The following is a 21,907-nucleotide window of genomic DNA, read 5'->3' on the forward strand; positions in this document are numbered from 1 at the left end:
ACTTGGGCTTAATCCCAACCACTCCTCCTCTGTAGGACGAGAATTTCTAGGGCAGAGGATGTGACTGCCCTGGCAGCCAGGAACACCAACATCTCAAATGCAACCTACTTTTTTGCAGTTGGACACTCTAGCAGAGCAATCTGACCCTCACTCTAATCTTTTTATGCATGCACTTGCAAGCAAGTTCACTCTCTAACCCTTTCTGACCCTGCCAGGCTGCAGTGGGAGCTGATGAAGAAGGAGCGGGAATGCCAGAAGCTTCTGCAGGAGGCACTGTGGAGTGTGGAAGCCGATTCCTGGGCTCTAAGAGGAGCCAAGCTGAGAGGTGAGGTCACTGGCACCAGGAGGCTCAGCTGTAAGCAGAGCTATGCAACCTCTGTGCTAAACAAGTTGAAATTATATACCCAGCCAAAATTGAGAAAAGCATAATTTTGAAACCATGGGAACATTGGAAACTGCCTTGTGCCAAGTCAGACTGTTAGTTCATCTAGCTTGGTGCCGTCTACACTGACTGGCAGCAGCTCTCATCACCAGTATCCTGTTCTGTGCTTGTGCAACATCATGCACAGATATGCGGTGATACATGTGTCTCTCACACAAATACACACTTCATTCTTCCTTTTCTCCAGACAAGACATTGCGTGTGACATTTTTAACCCACTGTCCCATTATCTCATTGCTGTGGGAAGATCACGCTTTATGGTTTTAGGAAGCAGAAGTTAATCACACAAGGCACTGAAGAAACCTTTTTAAAAACCTCTTCCTTTTTTCTCCTGCTTTCCCAGGAGACACTACTTCCCCAATGCATTCCTGGGAGAGAGAAGAAGAAGAGACTGCAGATCCTGTCCTCGCTGAGTGGTTGGAAAAACACGGGGCTGACAAAGCCACAATTGCAACGGTAGATTCCTTTTTGGAGGGGGGCGTTTTAAGCATCAGTTCCTGGCTCCCTGGTTTGGCCCAGCCTCCAGGCAGAAGTGCCTGTTTTTAAACACAGTTGGTAGGGGGTGGGGGAAGAGAATGTCATTAGGTTGGCTTAACTCAGAAGGGACATTTTATTGCTGGGAGTGTTTCAGAAAAGAGCAGCCGAAATTATCAAGGGGTTGGAGCAACTCCTCCGTGAAGGAAAGTTCTGGGGCTTTTTAATTTGGGCAGGCAGGGGCAAGGTGAGTAAGTGGGGACATAGTAGGTGTGTGTAAAGCCATGCATGGTGTAGAAAAAAAATAGATTAAAGGTTTTTCTCCCTCTTTCATAATACTAGAACCTGGGGCTGTTCAATGAAGTTGAACATTGGGAAACTCAGGACAGACCAAAGGAAGTTACTCTTCACGCAAGCTAGAGAATTTGCTCCCACGGGATGTGGTGTTGGTCACTAGTGGGGATGGCCGTAAAAGTGGATTACAGAAACTCATGGGAAGCTAGGCTATCAACAGCTACTCACCATGGTGTCTTATGTACTGACTCCATAGTCAGAAGCAGTTGCTGGGAATCACAAGTGGGTGTTTTCTACAAGCAGCTGGTTGGTCACCGTGAGTCGGAGCCTTTTCTGCGGTGGCTCCCTATTTGTGGAATGCTATCCCCGAGGAGGATCGCCTGTTGCCTTTATTACATCTCTTTAGGTGCCACATGAAAGTATTTCTCTGTAGCTAATTAAACTATCTCTGGCCTTTTAAACTGAGGAGAGGTATGGTTTTGGTTTGTGGCTTAGCCAGAGAGGTTGTTCCTCTGGAGTGGGTCTGTCAACTTCCCTGTTCTCTGGCCAGCCACAGCTAAAGCAGTTGCATGTCTCTTTCCTAGCTCTCACACCATGGCTTCACCCTGCCTGACTTGCTCAACTGTGCTACGCCTGATGACCTCCGGTATACCCGTATCAGGTAGGTGAGAGGCAGCTTAGGTGGGCAGGTAGGGGAGATTAAGAAATTCATTGGGTCTGGGTTGCAAAATGGACTTCCCAGATCTGTACCTTCCTCACTGAAGTCTCTGCGGTGGGTCGACGGCTGCCTTTGCGCAACGCATTCCTCCACGCTTTTTAATAGAGCAGTCAAATGGGGCTGCTGCAAATGCGGAGTCCATGGGGCAGCCGTGTGTTTTCCCTGTGCACAACTCCCTGAGAGGGGACAGTGCATAATTACATCCCGCTGTTCCCCTGGGTGGTTTTGGCTCCATTTTCAACACAACACAGAATCAGATCTAGTAAGGCACTTATGTTGGCTCCTCTCCCCCAAAAGGCAGCCCTCCTTTCTCACCACTCTACCGAGCCCACGATAAAAAAAATAAAATCCAAACTTCTGCCTGCATGATTATTTTAAGAGGAATTTGTTTATTTTTTGCTATTTATTATAGTTACAGAATTTAGTTGCAGTTCGCCCAGGAGGAAGGCCTGGAGCCTGAGTATCCTTGCTCGGAGGGACTGCAACCCAAGTGCTGCTACCTCTTATAAAGCTGAAACACCATTAGCATGGAGGCTGCTTAGGAAGCAGCAGCTGACAGGTTAAGGCACTTGATTCAAGTTGTGTACAAAGCATCACCCCTTGTGTCTAGTTGGGTTCTGAGTGGTCCAGGTGTTTGGATGGCATCTTCCAATGATCTGCTGTGCCCTGTCACTTGGAGCACTGCAAGTCCCGTTGGCTCAGCGACCCGAGAGGTGCAATATAGCATGTTCACCATCTGAATCTTTCCATGGTCTTGTCTTGGCAGAGGGGGGATGGTGTGCCGCCTCTGGAAAGCCATCTCGGAGCATCGGCAAACACTCAGCCAGAAGTTACAGCCCGAAGCAGAGCAAGAGCCAGGCCAAGGGAAGCCCTTAATCTGTTTGGAGGACAGCAGGATCTGGTTGGCATAGACCTTCTTCCCCAGCAGTAAGCAGAACAAGATTCCAGACTTGCCCTCACACAGAGTTGATGGGGAAGGTGGTACTGGTCTGGCACCTCAAGCAAATCACGTCTGGAGGAGACGATTTCTGTGGCACTGCAAAAATCTGCAGTTCTCTCTCAGCTTGAGACAAAGGAAGACAAAGGGTGCTCTGTCCTGTGACCTGGATTTCAGAGGAAGAGAGGCAGGGAGATTCTGAGCTACCCTGCAAGGGGTGGGAGGTCACTTCAGAGTCAGCAGTGGAAAAAGCCCCGATTGCATCATTCACAGCAGTGCTGGATGGCGATTCTTCTCTGGCCTGCTGCAGAAAACACAGCTCCAGGAGTCATTAGTGTAGCAGCCATTGAGGCTGGGAAATGATACTCTGGGTGTCCCATTGGACAGCAGAAAGGAAACAGTGGGATTGTTCAGGTTTTGCCGTAATACCAACAAGGATGGAAATGCAATGCCCAGGGTGGAGGAAGTAAATAAATTTTTTTAAAACAAAGCATGACACTGCCTCTTGTCAATGTCAATAGCATGTGGAGGAGATGGACAGAGATTGAAGATGGATGTAGCCACAGCATGGTTCTTGTCATGGGGCATCTTTTGGTGGTCCCCTAAAGTACAGTGTGAAAACCATCTCAAGGCCTTCAAAGAAGTCCTTTTTAAGAGTCAGACCTGCTCACCTCCCTCCTTAAGTCTGGGAGAGCAGCCAGCCCAGGCTGAACCTGCCCATGGGCTCCTGGCACCAAATCTACTGTCCCCCTGCCAGGGGCTGCCCTTCAGAAACCACTGTGGTTGCAAGTCCTGCAGAGACTCTGGGCCTGTTCATTTGCATCCAGGAGGCTGCTGCTAGGGAAGCCGATCAGCTTTTCCTCCATCCTCCCAAGAACGGGTGTCCTGCTGTAGTTTGGGATTAAGTCCTGGGGTTCAAGTTTGTCCTCAAGGGAAGACTCGCTTCCACCCACTGCCCAGGCTGCTTGAACACCATCTCCCAAGCATGGCGCTCCTCTTCCGTCGAATCCATCCAGGAGACGGGCAGGCCGTAGCTGTTCCCTGTGTGACCATCAGACAGAAAGGTGTATTGCAAGGCACCAGAACGTGGCATTTCTGGGCACCCTCTGTCCTGCCCACCTCTCCATTAAACTGTTTCCCCTCCAATACTCTCAATACTCTGGGTGAGCACCCTTTAAATTTCCCACAATTCCCACAACACTCTCAGCCATTGTGGAAAGTTAAGAGTCCCTGCCCCCCCCTCCACTGCCAACTGGAACTTTGTTACTGTTTGACACCAGGCCTACATAACCCAACTGAGGGATTGGGGACATTGTACTAAGGGCCCCCTCTAATCTGGAATCCAGCAACTGGCTCATTTTCCTTCCCTCAATAAGGTGCAGATTGAATACACCCCCCCTCAACAGTCTAAAACTCAAAACCCAACATTCCCACAACACTTTGCTGCCTCACCGGTGCCAAGGCTGAGCCGGATGCCTCCAAGCTGCTGCTTAGAGAATGTCTCCTGGTCCCAGATGGTGAACTCTGCACATGCCTCAGCCAAGTCCTTGGCCTGGAACCCATCGTAAACCATGGTGTGGTTGAAAGTGGGGCTGAGGCTCTTCTTCACGATGCGGGTCCTCTGCCGGCTCACCTTGCTGTCGTCAGGGAGAATGTAGCTGCAAGGGGAGACAAGGAAGGTTCTGAAGCCTAGTGGCCAGAGGATCTGCTTTGACTGCAGGTGGTCACAGGCTCAAGCCCTGCATCTTCAGGTAGGACCGGGAGAGAACCCAGTGCAGGTCATGGATTGCAGTTCAGAAGGTTCCTCCTTGGAAACAAAAAGACTCCCTGCAGATAGAAAACTAGCCAGGCTAGGAGAGCAGGCCCAACCAGAGCTGTTTCCCTGCTGTGCAGGGAAGGAGCTCATTCTAAAAACCAAACTGTGATTGCCCACTCTGAGTCCAAAGCTGGAAACGTGCTCTTGTAACTATACATCAGGCTGCATACAATGCCCTGCTTAGCAGTTGAACCACCCCTTCCCCTCCATTAACCCCAGCCCCTTCCCCACTGCAAGAGGGCTTAAGGACAATTCCAGATTGATGGGATCCAATCACATCCTGGCAAATCCAGGTTGCCTAATTAAAAACTGATTTGGTTCTGTTGGCTGTAACAAACCCGCTTCCCCACCCCAAAATCAGGATTTTTGCAACAAGGAAAGTGATGGCGAAATTCACTGGGAAATGTGGGATGGCAACGGCTTGATGCAACATTGCATAACGCACACCAGTCAGAATGAATGCTAAATAAATAACAGTCATTGACTGAGCTCCCCTTTGTAAACTCTGCAAACAGATCAGGATGCATGCTCAATAGACAGGTCATCTGGAAGAGACCCAAGAGCAACAGGCACTTACCACTGGACGAAAGAGTCTGCTGTGCTGCCCCGTTGGGGAATGATGTTCTGCGCATCCTTCACCCAGATGTGAAGCTCGCCAGTGGGAGGAAGCCCTTCCCCTGAAAAAAAGCCGTGACAATGAAGGTGGATTCAGAGGCCAAGCACAGTCTCTTCTGACCCAACACCTACCAAATTTTAGATCCAATCCTGCTGGTAGCTGGAATCTCCTGCTGACAGCTGGATCCAAGACAGATGAAACTGCTATTGGTTCTTAAGCTGATTAAAGCCCTAAATCAGGGGTGGGGAACTTGTGGTCTCCAAATGCTGCTGGAATTTAATTTCTGTCAACCCTGACCATTAGCCATGCTAGTCCAGGGTTAAGGGAGTCCCAAAAATATCTGGTTCTCCACCTCTACACTAAGTGGCTTGGGACCGGGGTACTTGGAAGGTCACCTGACCCCATATGAACCTTTTCAAGCAGCTGACATCACTGAGAGGAGGTAGACCATACCTGCAGAGGTTAGGTAGGTGACCAGTCCTGTAGTTTCATGCAGATGGACTAGATCCCTCCCTAGTGAGATCTACTTGATGCCTTTGTCATTACCTTTGAGTATCGGGCAAAGCCTGTCCTATTTACTTAATCTTCTGCTGGGTTGATCTGTCTACTCCTAGCCAAACTGCTGCATTTATGGTTGCTATTTATGTAGAATGGCACCTTGTTCTCTCGATTTTAACCCTGGCATTTGGTTTTTATTATACCAATGGGTTTTTTTTTAGGGGTTTTTTTGTCAAGGCGCTGTGAATACCAAGTACAGAAGAACAGCAATACCCCTAGGGAAGGGCTATATCTTGGTCAGAGAGCATCCGCCCTGCATGCAGAAGGTCCCAGGTAGGGCGGGGAGAGAACCCTGCCTGAAACCCCAGAGAGCTGCTGCCACTCTGTGTGAACCACACTGAGTTAGGCAGACAAAGGCCTGACTCTGTATAAGGCAGATTCCTATGTTCCACACACACATTTGAAACAAATAGATAATCCCTCAAAACACAATTTAGGCCAATGGGGCTGAAGCCACATCAGGACCTCTCTGGGAGATTCCATTCCCTGGTTCTATCAGGCTATAATTCATCTGCCTGTTCTTTCCTTCTCTCCCCTTTTCTAGCCTTTTTACAAGTTACTCTGCTGAACTGTCCAATAAGGAAAATGGATGGATGAGTGATATGTAAATGTAATAAACAAAATCGCTTTGGGCTTCCAATAGTCCAGCTAATATAGGCAAAGGCAAAGAAATGGCAGGTGAACATTTGGCATGTCTTCTTCGCAAAGACATCAGACCAACTGAATTCCTTTGCTGTCAAGACAGCAACAACAACTCATCTGGGCACCCAATGTACATGGCAGATCTTCCATCCTCAAGACTTTTCTGTCTACAAACCTCTAGCAGGCACCCTCAAACTCGGCTCTCCAGATGTTTTGGGACTGCAACTCCCATCATCCCTAGCTAACAGGACCGGTGGTCAGGGGTGATGGGAATTGTAGTCCCAAAACATCTGGAGGGCCGGGTTTGGGGCTGCCTGCTCTATAGGGTTGAAGGAAGTTAGGATTCCTCCAGCTTCCCCCTGCCTCTCACCTCCCAGCACCTCTCCCTTAAATCGTAGATTCTGGAACATCAGTTTGGTTCGTGGCTGGCTGATTCCCATATTTCTTTAAGGATTCCCCCCCCCCCCTGGCCAAGTCAAATTGGCCTAATGTCTACCGGGGGGGGCGGGGGCTTGCAGAAATCCTCCCACCCCAATCCAAAAACCCAGAGGGTGGTGCTGCTGCTGGGAGGTCTGGAAGAAACAGGGCCTTGATCTCACCTCCTGATCCAGCCGGGATGAACTTCAGTGCCAGGTTGAGGATGCCACGGCTGCAGAGGGCATCAGGAGTGACCGGGGTCTGGGAAAGAAGCAAAGGAAATCCGTCACAAAAGTGGGGTGGGGGGGGAGAGAGAAAACCTTCTGTGTCACTTCCTCCCCCTGTGACAGAACAGCAACACCCACATGGGAGGTTCCTGCATGGTCAATAGAACATCTTGCATTAAACATTTTGCAACCAAGAAAGTAGAGGACAGTCTGTAGGTTAGCAGAAATAGCATCCACCCTGTATGCAGACGGTCCTGGCTTCAATCTCTGGCACCTCCAGGTATGGCAAGCAATGTCCCTGGTCTGGAATACTGGAGAGCTGCTGCCAGTCAGAGTATTGAGCTAGACTGGGCTGACTCGGTATAAAGTGGTTTCCTATATGCACAGAAAGCTATTAGCGTATTCTTAAAATGAAAAGGGAAGGAAGAAACTCAGGAAAAGCAAATGGCACCCTGCGTAGCCACTAGACTTCTCAGATGGGGCATCTCAAATGGTGCAAAGTCAAGGCTCAGACTCCCATCTAACGCCACCCTTTAAGGGGAGGAGCTCACTGGCAGGATACCTGCTGTGCATCCGCCCTGGCTCAGTCCCCTGCATCTCTAGTTAGAAGGCTCAGGCAGCAGGTAGATGGGACAGGCCTCTGGGTGAGGCCCTGCCAGCAGGCTAGGAGAACCAATGATCTGACCTGGTTTATCACATGGAGAACGGTGCCTGCTGGAGGTCCATACTGAGAAAGGCATGTGGAATGATGGATTAAGGCTCCCGCTTGCTACTCTTTGAGATAAATGTAAGAAGAGTCTTGTGGGATCCAACCAGTCACCCATCTAGTCCAGCATCCTGTGGTCAACCAGGATGGACGCCTGCAGGTTGGACCTGAGTGCAGGAGGCCTCTCCCATCCTGCCATTTCTGATGACTGGTACTATGAAGCATACTTATGCTCCTTAAGTTTGACCCGTGTTCTTACAAAGCCACCTACTTTCTAACATTCTTTCTCCAACTCCTGTTGCTATTCAGTCCAGAGAATCTGGTGTGGTGGTTTGAGTGCTGGGAGACCAGGGCTCAGAGCACCCACTCAGCCATTAGGCCCACTGGGCAGCCCTGGGCTATTCACCGGCTCTCAGCCTAACCTAACTCACATGCCTGTTGTGAGGAGAAAATGGGGAGGGGGGAGAACTGAAGCTTCTTGGAGGAAAGATGGGAGATAGATAGAACAATAAACACAAAGAGCATTCTTTTGCCTCCTCTAGTGTCCTGCCAACCTAGCAGTTCGAAAACACGTCAAAGTGCAAGTAGATAAATAGGTACCGCTTCAGCGGGAAGGTAAACGGTGTTTCCGTGCGCTGCTCTGGTTCGCCAGAAGCGGCTTAGTTATGCTGTCCACATGACCCGGAAGCTGTATGCAGACAAACGCCAGCTTCCTCGGCCAATAAAGCGAGATGAGCGCCGCAACCCCAGAGTCATCCATGACTGGAACTAATGGTCAGGGTCCCTTTACCTTTACCTCGTGTCGGCAGCTCTGAAAGCCAAGAGATGCCCCTTGAGGAGCCAAGATTGGGCCTGGGCTTTCAGTTGCTGACCCATACAGCAGCAAAAAGCCCTGGATGTTTAAGAAAGGAGAACAAAGCTTTAAACACCCTCTAGTTTAAGACGCAATGATGGGGCAGGCCCAGCCCTGAGTGGTGTCTGAGTCTTGTTTTGGGCGATTCTCCAGAAGCAGGTTTTGAAATGCTCAAGAGGAAGAGGTGCATTTGGGGTGGGGAGAAAAACAATGAAACAGTTTGTGGAGGTTTATGCAACGGCTCTCAGACACTGATTGCACCAGCTTACTGATGCAGCAAGCCCTTTCGACTATTGTGGGATGAGCACAGTTGCTGCTTGGGTTGCAGGGATGACTTGCACTGAACTGAGCCCTTCACAGGCACACCCTTTGAGGAAACACCGCCAGGGAGTTGCTAAATGCAGCAATCGTCACCGGCTTGAATGGCTTTAAAAGGGAATGAGGCGAACTCACGGAGGATAAGGCTTTTGGTGGCTACAAGCCACCATGGCTCTGCTCTACCTCAGGGGTGGACCCTGCTCTTTCAAAGTTCAGTGGCACCCTGCGTGAGGCCAAAATTTGCCCACCCGCAGCCTGGTCTCTCATCTTCCGTTCTGCTCAATACACTACTTCACAGTTGCGGCGCCCTGTGGCGCCCCCTAGGCTCTGCACTCAGTGCAGCGGAACCAGTTACATTGCCTTAAACCCCCCTCTGTCCACCTCCACAGTCTACCTGCAGCACTGCATGAGCCTGGTGAACTGGCTTTGGGGAGAGGTGACATTTCCAACGCTGCTTACAAAACAAATGGGAAGCCAGGGCCCAGTTCGTTCTCAATATGGCATAAAGCCTATGGCTGGGAGAAAAAAGGCGGCCTCACCCATTTTAGGCTATGGCTGTGCCCACTGCCAGCTTGCACCCCACTACACAAACACACAAATCCTGCCCCCCCCCCAAGTCGGGTCCCTCAGTGTTGCCCAGCCTTGCATTAAATGTGCTGGAAGCACAAAGTAGAGATGACACAAGGATAATTCTGTAATTGGTCTGGATGACCACAGACTCCAATTGGCTGCAAGTTCGAGCCAGTCTGGGAGTTAACTGTCAATGAAAAAGAAGAATTTGAAGCCAGAAGTTGATTGAGACCTGAAAGTTGGAGGAGATGGGAGGAAAAGGTTGTTCAGAGGAGTTTCCCCCCTGACCTAGGAAAGACAAGCCCCATTTTCTGTTCAGCTTGCTAGTGGTAAAATGTTCCAGTTACTCCGCTCGCAAAAGAGGTGTCCAAATGGGCACAGTCATAGCTCAGTGGCACAGCAACTGCTCCGAACACAGAAGGTTCCAGGCCCAACCTCTGTGGTTGCCAGAGAGGGCTGGAAGAGGACCCTGGCCTGAAACACTGGAGAGCTGTTGCCAGTCACTGCTGAGCTGGATAGAGCCATGGTTGGACTCAGTATAAAGTAGCACCCTAGTAAGCTAAAAATGAGGGAGCGGGCAATAGGGAAAATGTGTGAGCAGCCACCAGTGAAATAGGGTGAGGGAAAGAGGGTGTTGCCAGGACCATTGGTTGCTGTAGTTTTGCTTGCTTGTCTTACGACAGAATCGTTTATATCATTTTGCAATTTCTGTATGGAGGAAACTTACCCTAGGCTGGAGGTTGTACCACTGAGGACTCGTGTTGCTCCAGTCCCAGGAATTCAACGCAATCTCCACTTCTCCCATGAAGAGGTTTCGGCTCAAGGCATCGTGATGCCAGACAGAGAGGTTCAGGATCCGGCCTTGCAGGTCAGCTTTCTCAATCTTGTACTGCAAAGCCAGGAATGTTGCAGGAGGGCAGGAAGAGGAGAGAAGCAAGAAAAGGGAGAACAAAACAAAACAATGGGAATGAGCCTAATCAACCCTTCTGCAAGTTAAGTTCATAAGATATAGTCCTGCCGCCTGGGGCAACCAAGCCCTCTTTTGCCTGGGGGTAGTCTGGGTATTTAAAGAGTGGTAACCTATTCCCTGTCTAGCACTCCCTTCTCTAGGCTACACATGCCCAGCTCCTTCAACCCATCCTCACAGGACTCTTTTCCCGTACCCTACTGACTGTCTTCCTTGCAGTCCTCTGAACCCTTTCCAGTTCACCCAGGCCCATGCAGAGCTTGTCTGAGGGCCAGGGCAGGAGTCCCCCATCGGCTGGGAAAAACAGGGCATTCTTGGCATGACAATGTAAGTCCAGCAGGCCCCTGGCAAGGCCCCCCTGCCAGCTTAGCCCTCCAAGGCCCAGGGCAAGTGTACCTGGCTGCCCTGCTTGCACGGGCCTGAATTCATCCACATCCTCCTTAAAGTGCTCTCACAACCCTCACCTTAAGGGTCTCGTTGAAGATGGGATCTAGGCTCCTCTTCTTGACAGCAGTTTTTCTCTTACTGTGATTGGATTTGTCAGGAAGGAGGTAGGACTTGACGTACCTGGGAGGAAGAAGGAAGAGCAGCAGCGGTGTTAATGCTACTTTGGTGTGCTAGCTAGGCTAATTTCTACATGTAATCACATATGCTCCATCCAGACAAGCAAGACATTCCAGCCAGGCAAAAACTCTTGGGGTGCAAAGCAGGGCCAGGGAGAGGTGTGGTCTGGGGAGAGGGCCAAACAGAAAGGGCTTGAGGGCCCCATTTGTCCGCTGGGTTTGGTGTTCCCTGCACCTGCTCTAAAAACCCACCTGCAATAGTTGTGCTGCTTGGATAGATCAGGGGAGTTGCACGGAAGCTGACAAGTGACAGCTAAGAGCAAGCAGAGGTTGGATGGTGGTCTGTCATGGATGTTTCAGCTGCGATTCCTACATTTTAGGGGGTTGGACTAGATGACCCTTGGGTCCCTTCCAACTCTACGATTCTAAGCCCCCCAACCCCAAACCTACGGATCTGATCGCTGCTTCTTGGCTTCAGCCAAGTCTCGGCACTGGATGACTTGAATATGCAGCGCCTTCTTCCTGGAGTCATACTGCAGGGAGAACTGGATGCAGCCGCGGACGTCCACATTTCCAATGTCGTTGTCACTGAACACGCTCATCATGCTGCCACTCATCTGCAACAAAGCAGGCGGGATCAGGGTCAAAAGAGGCAGGATCCAGACAGAGAGCATGGATGAGGGACAGGAGATCCGGGATGAACCCAGAGCTCTCCATAATGAGCCTTCACAGGCGAAGATGAAAGAGAACATGTAAAAGTGCTCATTATTCCCAAGTGTGCCCTGTGCAAAGGAATCCTGCTCTTGGTTGCAATAAATTACTTTGCCACTCGCTAAGAAACAAAAGGGGGGAAATCCTTGGTGTGAGCAGAGGGGAAATGCAAATCTGAGTTCTGAAGCTAGAAATCAATTCATCTAAGCCTGATGGGCCTTTGGAGCCAATTCATTTTCTGTAGCCTTAATGGCAATTTTAAGGGTTTCCACAGGGATTTCTGAAATAAAACTTTTTCTATTCACCAATCGGATGCCTACTCCAGGGCAGGTGACAACCTCCCTTTAAAAAGGCGCATAGCTCAGTGGGCAGAGCATGAGCCTCAATTTCTGGGTCGTGGGTTTGAGACCCATGCTGGGCAAAAGATTCCTGAATCGCAGGGGGTTCGACTAGATGACCCTTATGGTCCCTTCCAATTCTATAGTTCTATGATTCTATGGTTTTCTTTGTATAGTTTTGTCTCTTTCTACCCTCACTGCCCTACCTTTTTTTTTTTTTTTAATCTGTGCTTTTACTTCCAAAAGAGACGTTCCTCCTGGAGACTAGCAATGGACAGAAGTACCTCTTGGCTTTTCTCAGTTTCTGTATTTTTCCAATCTTAAATTCAGTGCGCCCCATTTCCACATCCGTTTGCATTTTTTTAAAAGTCCATGTGAAAAATGCCTACCATATACATTCGTCCAAGAAATTTCCCCTAATATAATGTATTTGTGTGTGTCATTTTCATTTATGCACTTTTGCCCACACTTCCCAATCGTGTGAACTGTGAGGTGGGTGGGGAGGAAAACGAATGGGGGGACGTTTGTCTGGAACTGGCTGGGAATGATGACGGGTGGTGGGAGGCTCCAGCTGAGAAACCCCCTAGGGAAGCCATGGAGGAAGAAGCCTCAGACCCAGGGGACTGGTGGTGGGACACAGAAGACAGATCAGAGGAGAGAGGAAGCTGGGAGGTGGAAGGCACAGGAGGCTTGAGTGAAGAAGAAGAACAACCAGAGCCATCCAAGGACAGGACTGGGTGCAGAGGGACACAATTTGAGTTCAGGATCTGAAGGAGAAGACAAGGAGGGGCAACAGTTTCACAGCTGCCCAGTCCCTCTGCATTGAGTTCCCCTTGTTCCTTGACTCCAAGGTCACACAGAACTTTACACATAGCTGAACAGAAAGCAAGAAAAGCCCAGGGTGGGGGGAGCTCCTACCCTCCAGAATTTGTGTCTGCTTGGAAGACATCCGGAAAAGGTTTGGAACAGGGTTTGGCAAGGCATGGGGCCAGATCACTCCCACGGAGATCCTCTGTGGGCCCGACCAGCGCAGCGCAACACCGGAAATCATGTCTGCGCATGTCTGTGGCGCCGGAAATTGCTTCTGCGCATGCCCAGACGCCAAAAATCATGCCTGTGCAGAAGCAATTTCTGGTGTCTGGGCAGAAGCTGTTTCCAGAGCCGCGGAAGAAAGTCCCTGCGCCGCATTGCACCGGTTTAGCGCAGCACGTGAGGACTTGCCAAGCGGGCGGCTCGCTTTGGGGGCAGCTCATGGGCCGGTTAAGCGACCTTCATGGGCTGCTTCCAACCCATGGGCCTTAGGTTGCCGACCTCTGGTTTAGAAGGAGGAGGAGGTGTCAAGAGCCAGTCTTGGCAATGTCTTCACTGAGGGTAGCTGTGCCTGAGTGATATCTGTGGTATACTAATTTCCTGAATAAAACAGCTGACTTTACTTTGAGTCTCCCTTCTGACCTGTTGATGAACCTGCTCCCCTGACAGATTGCAAAGTGAAAGTTGATATATTTTCGCATCCATTCCCCATGCTAAAAAGCTGCCCCCGTCACTGAGCCACTGCTCCTCCCACCCCTCCCCAGTCACATACTGTGGATGAGCTTAGACTGGAAAACGAGGAACTGGTGCTCATCAGTTTATTCCGGGAACCCACTGCATTGTTCTTTGGAGGTGATGTATCCAAAGTGCTTTCCTGGCCATTTTCAAGACTCTCGTTGCTCTAAGGATGTAAAAGACAAGGTAGGTAACAGCTCAGTTGGGAGAGCATGAGACTCTTCACCTCAGGGACATGCGTTTGAGCCCCACATTGGACAAAAAGATTCCTGCATTGTTAGGGGTTGGACTAGATGACCCTTGGAGTCCCTTCCAACTCTATGATTCTAGGAAAACAATTAGGAAAATGGGAGCTTATCCTCACAGCCTTCCTACAATGTAGCACCTATGAATAACAGGGCAATTTCTGGACTTTTGAGCTGCAGGACACCATTAAGAGATCTACTCAAATACCAATGCTGCAGGCAGAGCTGAACTTTCCATGCCGTAGGAGTGATTTTTTAAGACAACAATAACAACCCTCAGAGGGTAAATGATGGACAGGTTGTACCCGATTTTCCAGAGTGGGAATTGGGGTACAGAAAACTCTATCATTCTATGATAACATAAACATAAACAAAATAGCCACTCAATTTCTCCATGACAGAACATAAATCTTAACCCACGAACTCAAGTCCAATGCACTAGGACACACAATAGTTTTTACTTGGCTTGTGTTTACTCAGGCCTCTATTTAGAGTACACAGTGCTCACATCAAGGGTGGGCAGCTTGTGGCTCTCTAGATAGTGCTGGACTACAACTCCCATCATTCCTGGCCACCGGCTTTGCAGGATGAAGCTGAAGGGAGCTGTAGTCTAACGACACCTGGAGGGCTGTGGGTTGCCCACCCTTGGTCCAGAGGGAAAATGTTATTCACTTGCCTAGCAACACCTCATACCTGCATGGTGACCATGATGGCTGGCACGCTGCTGTTCTGCTCCTCTTCTCCAGTCTCTGAGCTGAGGCTACTAAACGAGTCGCTTCTCTCTGCATTAAAGGATAGGGACATTAGGGGAGGGAGGGAAACTCAGTTCTGTGCAAGATTGAAGTAGAACAAATACATAGCAGGGCATCGTGCTTCCAATCCTCCAAAGAGCTTGCCTCCAAAGAGCTTCAGAAACACAGTCTTATTGCTATCCTTGCAACAACCCGGTAGGCGACTCCCATAATACTGATGAAGGACTGAGGCTAAGAGGCTGTGGCGTTATCAAGCCACTTCACCATGAATGGTCTGTGGTGAAATTCAAACCAGGGTCTTCCTGATGGGTGGCTCAGCCAGCCATGATGCTGTACATGACAATAAATTGCTTGGAACACACACCTTTCAGCTGCCGCCAAGGGAGGCAGAACTGGATTAAAGTACTTCGGAAATCACTGTCTCAATAATAGTCCAGTTTGCTTAAGCTCTGCTTTTTCTCACGCATGCACACACACTAATATGTGGGTGGCATTCAACTATGTGTTGCTCAGGGTAGACCCACCATAATTAATGAACATGGCAAAGTTAGACCCATGAATTTCAATGGTTCTACTCTTGAGTAAAATGTGTGTGATGCTGTTGTTGTTGCTGTTATTTTACCTGGCTTGTTTTCAGGCATCTGCTTTGGGGCCTGGATCACATCTTGCAGAGTCAAGTCAGCCATCTAAAAAGAAAGAAAGAGAAGCCGCAAGCTGGGTTCAAGGACTACAAATGGTCTGATAATAGGAAATGTATTTGGATTCTTATCTGCATATGCAAAAAGAATCAATTACTACCACCCATCCCTCCAGAAAGCAGATCTGTGACCCTCATGCCAAAGGAGCACAGATAATGAAAGCACCTCAGACCTCCCAGGCAACCAATCTGTAGGTGAAAAACATAAAAAAAACCAACACTGCTGCCTTCTGCATTCAGAGTAATGCAAACAAAGACCAGCCACCTTCTCCCTGTAGGTTTTAGGAAGCCTGGTTCTCAAAATGAGGAACTGGGATGTTGTTGTTTTTAAAGCATGTTCATTTTGAAGTTTCATTCAGGGAGCCAAATCTGTGCCTTGACATTTTCAGGAGCACCGACAGCTGGTGTCATTCTGTTGCCTGCTCCCCACTGACCTGTTGGCAGGGTCAGGATGAGCTGGCATCATCAGACATCTACCAAGGCCCAGCCCCCGCAGGGGAGCCCTTTGCCAATCCCTGGAAATCCTCTCATAGCCTGAACAGAGCACGGAGATGGAAGAATGCCACCCCCCACCCACCCCGCTTGTGCTTGTGCTCTTCCTTTGGGCGGCTGCGTGGGTGGGACACACAGAGAGAGGGCAAGAAAAGAGGCAGCGATGACGGCAGCCAAGAGGAAGCGAGCCGACTCAGAGAAGGAGCACAGGCATTTTTGCCCAAGCGTCCCTCCCCATGCTGCTGCCCACCTACAAACCAAACAAACCCTGGAGACCTCATTGCACATCAGATTTAAGAGCCTGGTTACAACACACCATATATTTAAAGCACACAGCTACTTGGGGGGCTCGTTTAATTTCACTGCACACAGATGGTGTAGTGACAATAAAGGTTTATATTATTATTATTATTATTATTATTATTATTATTATTAACCCTTGGTTTTTTGTTAAGGAGGCTGAAAGCTGTTATCCCCCTCGCAGAGCTACAGTTCCCGGAGGCAATCCCTCTTCCCAGGAGACTCTGAGAATTGTAGCCCAGCGAGGGGAATAGGGTTGTCTCCTAAAACTCTCAGCACCCTTAACAAACGGCAACTCCCTGGATACTTTGAGGGAAGCTACGACTGTTAATGGGTAATAAGAGCTCTTTAAATATGTGGCCAAGGTATGGGCAAAGATTCAGCTGCCTTCTGAACATAGAAGGAGAAATTTGGGCAGGGGGCACCACCGTGTCTTATTCCTCAAACTGAAAAATGTGCAGGGCATCTTCAAACGCCTTCTGCAAGCTATCAGGTCATACATTTCCCTCACATCCTGCTCCCTGCAGCCTAAAAGGCAAGGAGGGGCAGAAAGAGAGAGTGAAGCACTGGCAGAAGGAGGGAAAACAGATCCCACCCCTTTTTTGGCTCTGGCTCTGGCCACAGATAATTATTTACACACACACACACACACGACAGATAAGATAGATTTACTATTTGGAAAGCTCAAGTTGGCCTTTATCTCAAGCAGAAACCGCTGAACTTGTGTCTAACCAACAGCAGAGACCGCAGTTCAGTGGCGGAGACACACTTGCATGCAGGAAGCCCCGGGTTTAGCACCCGTCATCTCTTGCTAAAATGCTAAGACAAAAGGCCAGGGACCAGAACAGAACTTGGGAGACCGGCTACCAGTCAGAGTAGACCATGCTGTGCCAAACAGACCATCAGTCTGACTCAGGCGGCACACACACGTTCAAAAGCTTGTTTTATTTTTCCTCGCAAAGAATCCTGGGAACTGCAATCTGTTAAGAGTGCTGGGAACTGCAGGACTGTGAAGAGTAAACTACAATTTCCAATACAGTGGTACCTCTGGTTACATACTTAATTTGTTCCGGTGGTCCGTTCTTAACCTGAAACTGTTCTTAACCTGAGGTACCACTTTAGCTAATGGGGCCTCACGCTGCCGCCGCACCGCCGCCGCATGATTTCTGTTCTCATCCTGAGGTAAAGTTCTTAACCCGAGGTACTACTTCTGGGTTAGTGGAGTCTGTAACCCGAGGTGTTTGTAACCCGAGGTACTACTGTATTCCTGCTGAGGCAGCGGGCAGAAAATGTGTTTCAAATAGGCTTTAAAGGTCTGGCTATCAAGAGCTGCTAGACAAGCTAGTTATCTCCTGCCTCCAGACAGCATGCCAGTCGATGGGGAACACAGGTGGGAGAGGACTATTGGCCACTGTGGAAAAGTAAACAGGTCTTTGGTGCGACCCAGTATGACTCTCCTTATGTTCAAAATGTGCTAGGTGCTGCTCCAGGACTTTTGTTTTGAAATACAACACAAGCCCCAATATCAAAACCCACTTGGAATATTAGATGCCCTTCTATAAATGGGAGATGAAGAGAAGGCTTGTTGCCTTGTGGGGAGAAGGTCCCAGGTTCAGTCTCTGGCATCTGCAGGTAGGGCTGGAAAAGACTCGTGGGGTCATATCCAACTAAACTGAAATCAGAGTAGACCCATTGGGATTAGTGGACCTAAATTAATCTTGCCCATTAATTTCAATTGATCTACTCTGAGTAGTACTAACCTTTTGGTCTGAAAACCTGGGCAGCTGCTGCCAATCAGTGCAGGCAGTACTGAACTAGATGGGCCAGTGGTGTAAGGCAGCTTTCTATATTCCTATTCCGCCCCCCCATCAAATAGGTTTTGTTATCACAGTGAAGCTCACCCCACCAGCCAAGTGAACTCACCTGAGTCTCTTTCGACATGGATGGCTGAGGATCTGTCTCACTTTGGAGCCTATGAAGAAATGGAGAGATTTTCCCTCTTTAGGTGAAAGCTCTCTGGTTCATAAAATTATTTTCTTTTTTCTCCAAGGAGCAAGTTCTGCATCCACCTCATACGTTTGAAGCACACACCCGAAAAATCCTAGGATCCCTAGTTTGTTAACATTGCTGGAAACTGTAGCTCTTTGAGGGGTAAAGTACAGTTCCCAATATTCTTAACCACGAATAAAAATACATTCAAATATAAACACATTTACACATAAAAAAGGATGCTGATCATTCACTTGGAAGTCATGCAGATCTTTGGTGAGCCTCTAAGACCCAACGCCAATCTCAGCTAATGCTCACTGATTTTCTGATGAAGTTAGACCACAGCCTTATCACAAACACATTCCGCTAGTGCAGAAAGGAGATAAAGACATGTACTCAGTTTTTGGTTTGCTAAACTCCATATTTCTTTGCAGGAATCTGCCCCCTGCTTACATACAGGCAAACAGCAGTCACTGCTGCCCTCTCCTCTTGCCCAGCAACTTGGCTAAGCAATGCAATTCTAAACATGCCTACTCAGAAGCTATTGAGGCTTATTCACAGGTAAACTGGTTTAGGATTGCAGCCTCATCTTTGTAGCTACAAGATTCTATTAAGCCAGTGGTTCCCAAATTCCCCCATCTGCCCCCATGGACAACTTGAAAATTATTTAGGGTCTTAATGATTCTTCTGCCTGTTGTAGATGTGCTGTGCTAGATGCCGCATGATTTCCGACTGCATTTTTATTGCTTCCTTTATTCCTTATATACTGCATGTTATTGTGTTACAGTTCAAATTCCACAGAATGCATACTGTAAAACATAAAACACAATTTAAGAACTAAAAGAAGCAACATGAATAGATTTAAAAATCAAGATGAACCTTTGATGAGATGCAGGTGCCAAATCCTGTCTTCAATCTCAGATCCACAGACATGCCATGGACCACCTGAATGAAGCTCACAGAGCACGGGTGGCCCACACACCACAGTTTTGGAACTCTTGTGTTAAATCATGGAGATGTTGGCCCGTCCAGATAATGCACCCCCTCTGACATCATCCCCAGCCAGCAGGGCCAAAAAACAGGAGTGATGGGAACTGTAATCCACCAACATCTGGAGGCCCAGAGGTTCCCCAGCCCTGTGCTAAAACACTGCCTCCTTTAAAAATATTTATCTTCTTTATCCATCTTGGTTATTTAGGGTTAAATGGTACGCTATGCTAACTGCTTGGCTATCAGACACATCAGGATATTTTAAAAAGGTAACCCTAGGTGCAAAAGCCCCTCCAATTTTCATCAGGACCACAACCAGTAGGGAGGGATGGTACAGTGGTGCCCCGCAAGACGAATGCCTCGCAAGACGGAAAACTCGCTAGACGAAAGAGTTTTCCGTTTTGGAGGTGCTTCGCAAAACGAATTTCCTATGGGCTTGCTTCGCAAGACGAAAATGTATTACAAGTTCCTGCGGGGTTTTTTCCCCGTTCCCCCCCCTTTTTCTAAGCCGCTAAGCCACTTATCCACTAAGCCGCCAAAAGCCACTAATAGCGCTAATCCGTCAATGGGCTTGCTTCGCAAGACGAAAAACTGCTAGACGAAGACACTCGCAGAACCACTGTATAACCAGTGCTATTTTTTTCTAGAAAAAGAGGTGCCGAAAATTACCATGAACACCTCCCTTGTTCTCTTAGAATGGCTATGCCGCCCACCTGAGAGGGGCCAGAACTGAGTTCCAGTGAATTCCATAAATTATAACCCTTCTTCCCCAGCTGTGATCTTGACTAAAAATCACCACTAAGCTGCAATCCACCTTAAACAAAGCTGCTCTCATTATTTAATACCAAGGATTTGATTCCCCCCCCCCCTCTAAGCCCCAGACATGACTGGTAGCCCGGCAGTTCACATAGGATGTCATTTGGCCCTCAGCTGATGCTATTCATCCTAAGAACCAGCTTTTAGTAGTAATAATAATAATAATAATAATAATAATAATAATAATAATAATAATAAATAATAATTTATTTATACCCCACTCATCTGGCTGGGTTTCCCCAGCCACTCTGGGTGGCTTCAAAGACAATATTAAAATACAGTAATGCCTCAAACATTAAAAGCTTCCCTAGACAGGGCTGCCTTCAGATATCGTCTACAAGTCTGGTAGTTGTTGTTCTCTTTGAAATCTGGTGGGGGGGCGTTCCACAGGGCAGGTGCCACTACCAAGAAGGGGTAGATTCTTGCAGTGAGGGAACCACCAGAAGGCCCTTGGCGCTGGATCTCAGTGTCCGGGTATAATGATGGGGGTGGAGACACTCCTTTTAGACATTGGACCCTCTCTCCTGGAGGAGCCAACATTCCCTAATGAAAAGGCAAGGTCCCCCCCCCGTCCACACACCCAAACTGCCCATGCTTCTCACCCGTCCACTGCATCCGCCGCGTTCTCCTCCTCCACTGGGGGTTCACTGATCACCTCCAAGTCTCCTAAGCTGGCTCGTTGCTTTGGGTCCTGTTCACCTGCTTTGTGACAAGTAAAAACTGCGTCTCTCCGTATGCCGCTTGTTGGAAGCCATGTGGGAAGAGGGGGGGGGGGGAAGTGCTCCGGTGCTCAGGTCCTGCTTGCAGGCTTCCCACAGGTATCTGGGTGGCCACTGGGAGTTAGAGGATTCTGGACCAGATGGGCTATTGGCCTGATCCAGCACACACTTCTCATGTTCTTGTGATGAGGAAGAGTCTTTCCCCTGAGGGCCGCATTCCCTTCGGGGGGGGGGGGGCACATGCAACTGGTGGGCAGGGCCAGGGGCAAAACTAGGCAGGACAATAAATATAAATTTTACCCTTGTATGGCAGGCTAGTTTCAACACACACCCATCTCTATCCTCCATCCAAGCAAGCAAGAGGAGACAGATGTTTGTGTGTGTGTGTGTGCATCTACACACACACACACACACACACACATACATATACAAGGTGTGACTGGAAAGTTCAGTGAATGGTCACAGAAACCAGACAGCGATAAATATTTGAACATACATACCTTACAGGCCTTCAAAGTAGCCCCCCTCTGGTACAATGCACCATTGACAATGTTCGTAGAACTGTTGGAAACTTCTGGAGAAGTTCTCTTTTCATACTGCTTTCAGTTCCCTCCTCACAGCAGCTTGGATGTGTGAAATGTTGGAAAATCTGTGCCCTTTCAGTGCAGATTTCAGTTTTGGGGAAAGAAAGAAATCTGGTGGGGCCAGATCGGGAGAATATGGAGGGTGGGACAACTCAGTGACCTCAGTAACGATTTCACGTGGAATATGCAATTTTTTCACCCTCATTCGGACGGACAAACGCCGATCCCGCATCAATAACTCATGAACTCTGTCAACATTTTTCGCCATTCTGCTTGTTGAGGGTCTGCCAGACTGAAGGTCATTTTCAGTGGTTTGCCGCCCTTCACGGAAACGCTTAAACCACTCATACACTGTCTTTCGAGTTACAGCTTCATCTCAGTACAAAATTGTGAGCATTTCCTGGGTTTCTGATGCCGACTGTATGTTCAAATATTTCTCACTGTACGATTTCTGCGGCCATTCACTGAACTTTCCAGTCACGCCTTGTACATATCTTTGTGTGTGTATTCTAAACTGTCTTTAATATTGTGTTTTAATGTTGTAACATGCCCTAGGACCGTAGGGTGAAGGGTGGGTAATACATATATTATTATTATTAATTGTTCAAGGG

General features: G+C 48.6%; 2 protein-coding genes across 10 annotated transcripts in view; one reads left to right on the forward strand and one right to left on the reverse strand.

Annotated features, from left to right (window-relative positions):
• Nucleotides 1-3,358, forward strand: part of MAP3K6 (mitogen-activated protein kinase kinase kinase 6) — a 39,612-nt gene extending 36,254 nt beyond the window's left edge. The window contains exons 26-29 of the mRNA XM_083750623.1: nucleotides 216-325; nucleotides 786-898; nucleotides 1,795-1,871; nucleotides 2,695-3,358. Of these exons, the coding sequence (XP_083606749.1) occupies nucleotides 216-325; nucleotides 786-898; nucleotides 1,795-1,871; nucleotides 2,695-2,839 (445 nt within the window). The 3' untranslated portion in view covers nucleotides 2,840-3,358. The remainder of the gene's footprint in view (nucleotides 1-215; nucleotides 326-785; nucleotides 899-1,794; nucleotides 1,872-2,694) is intronic.
• Nucleotides 2,298-21,907, reverse strand: part of SYTL1 (synaptotagmin like 1) — a 42,304-nt gene continuing 22,694 nt past the window's right edge. For 6 of the 9 annotated variants that reach the window (XM_083750831.1, XM_083750833.1, XM_083750832.1 and 3 more), the window contains 12 exons: nucleotides 20,596-20,695; nucleotides 18,122-18,170; nucleotides 15,332-15,395; nucleotides 14,651-14,739; nucleotides 13,750-13,878; nucleotides 11,569-11,735; nucleotides 11,020-11,122; nucleotides 10,316-10,477; nucleotides 7,097-7,175; nucleotides 5,259-5,358; nucleotides 4,318-4,523; nucleotides 2,298-3,906 (listed from right to left, as the gene is read on the reverse strand). In XM_083750831.1, coding sequence (XP_083606957.1) covers nucleotides 3,767-3,906; nucleotides 4,318-4,523; nucleotides 5,259-5,358; nucleotides 7,097-7,175; nucleotides 10,316-10,477; nucleotides 11,020-11,122; nucleotides 11,569-11,735; nucleotides 13,750-13,878; nucleotides 14,651-14,739; nucleotides 15,332-15,395; nucleotides 18,122-18,170; nucleotides 20,596-20,695 — 1,388 coding nt within the window. In that variant the 3' untranslated portion in view covers nucleotides 2,298-3,766. The remainder of the gene's footprint in view (nucleotides 3,907-4,317; nucleotides 4,524-5,258; nucleotides 5,359-7,096; nucleotides 7,176-10,315; nucleotides 10,478-11,019; nucleotides 11,123-11,568; nucleotides 11,736-13,749; nucleotides 13,879-14,650; nucleotides 14,740-15,331; nucleotides 15,396-18,121; nucleotides 18,171-20,595; nucleotides 20,696-21,907) is intronic. The other 3 variants (XM_083750837.1, XM_083750835.1, XM_083750836.1) reach the window with 1 other exon arrangement.

The sequence above is a fragment of the Podarcis gaigeae genome, assembly GCF_964106915.1.
Source record: "Podarcis gaigeae genome assembly, chromosome: 8".
Classification (NCBI taxonomy): domain Eukaryota; kingdom Metazoa; phylum Chordata; class Lepidosauria; order Squamata; family Lacertidae; genus Podarcis; species Podarcis gaigeae.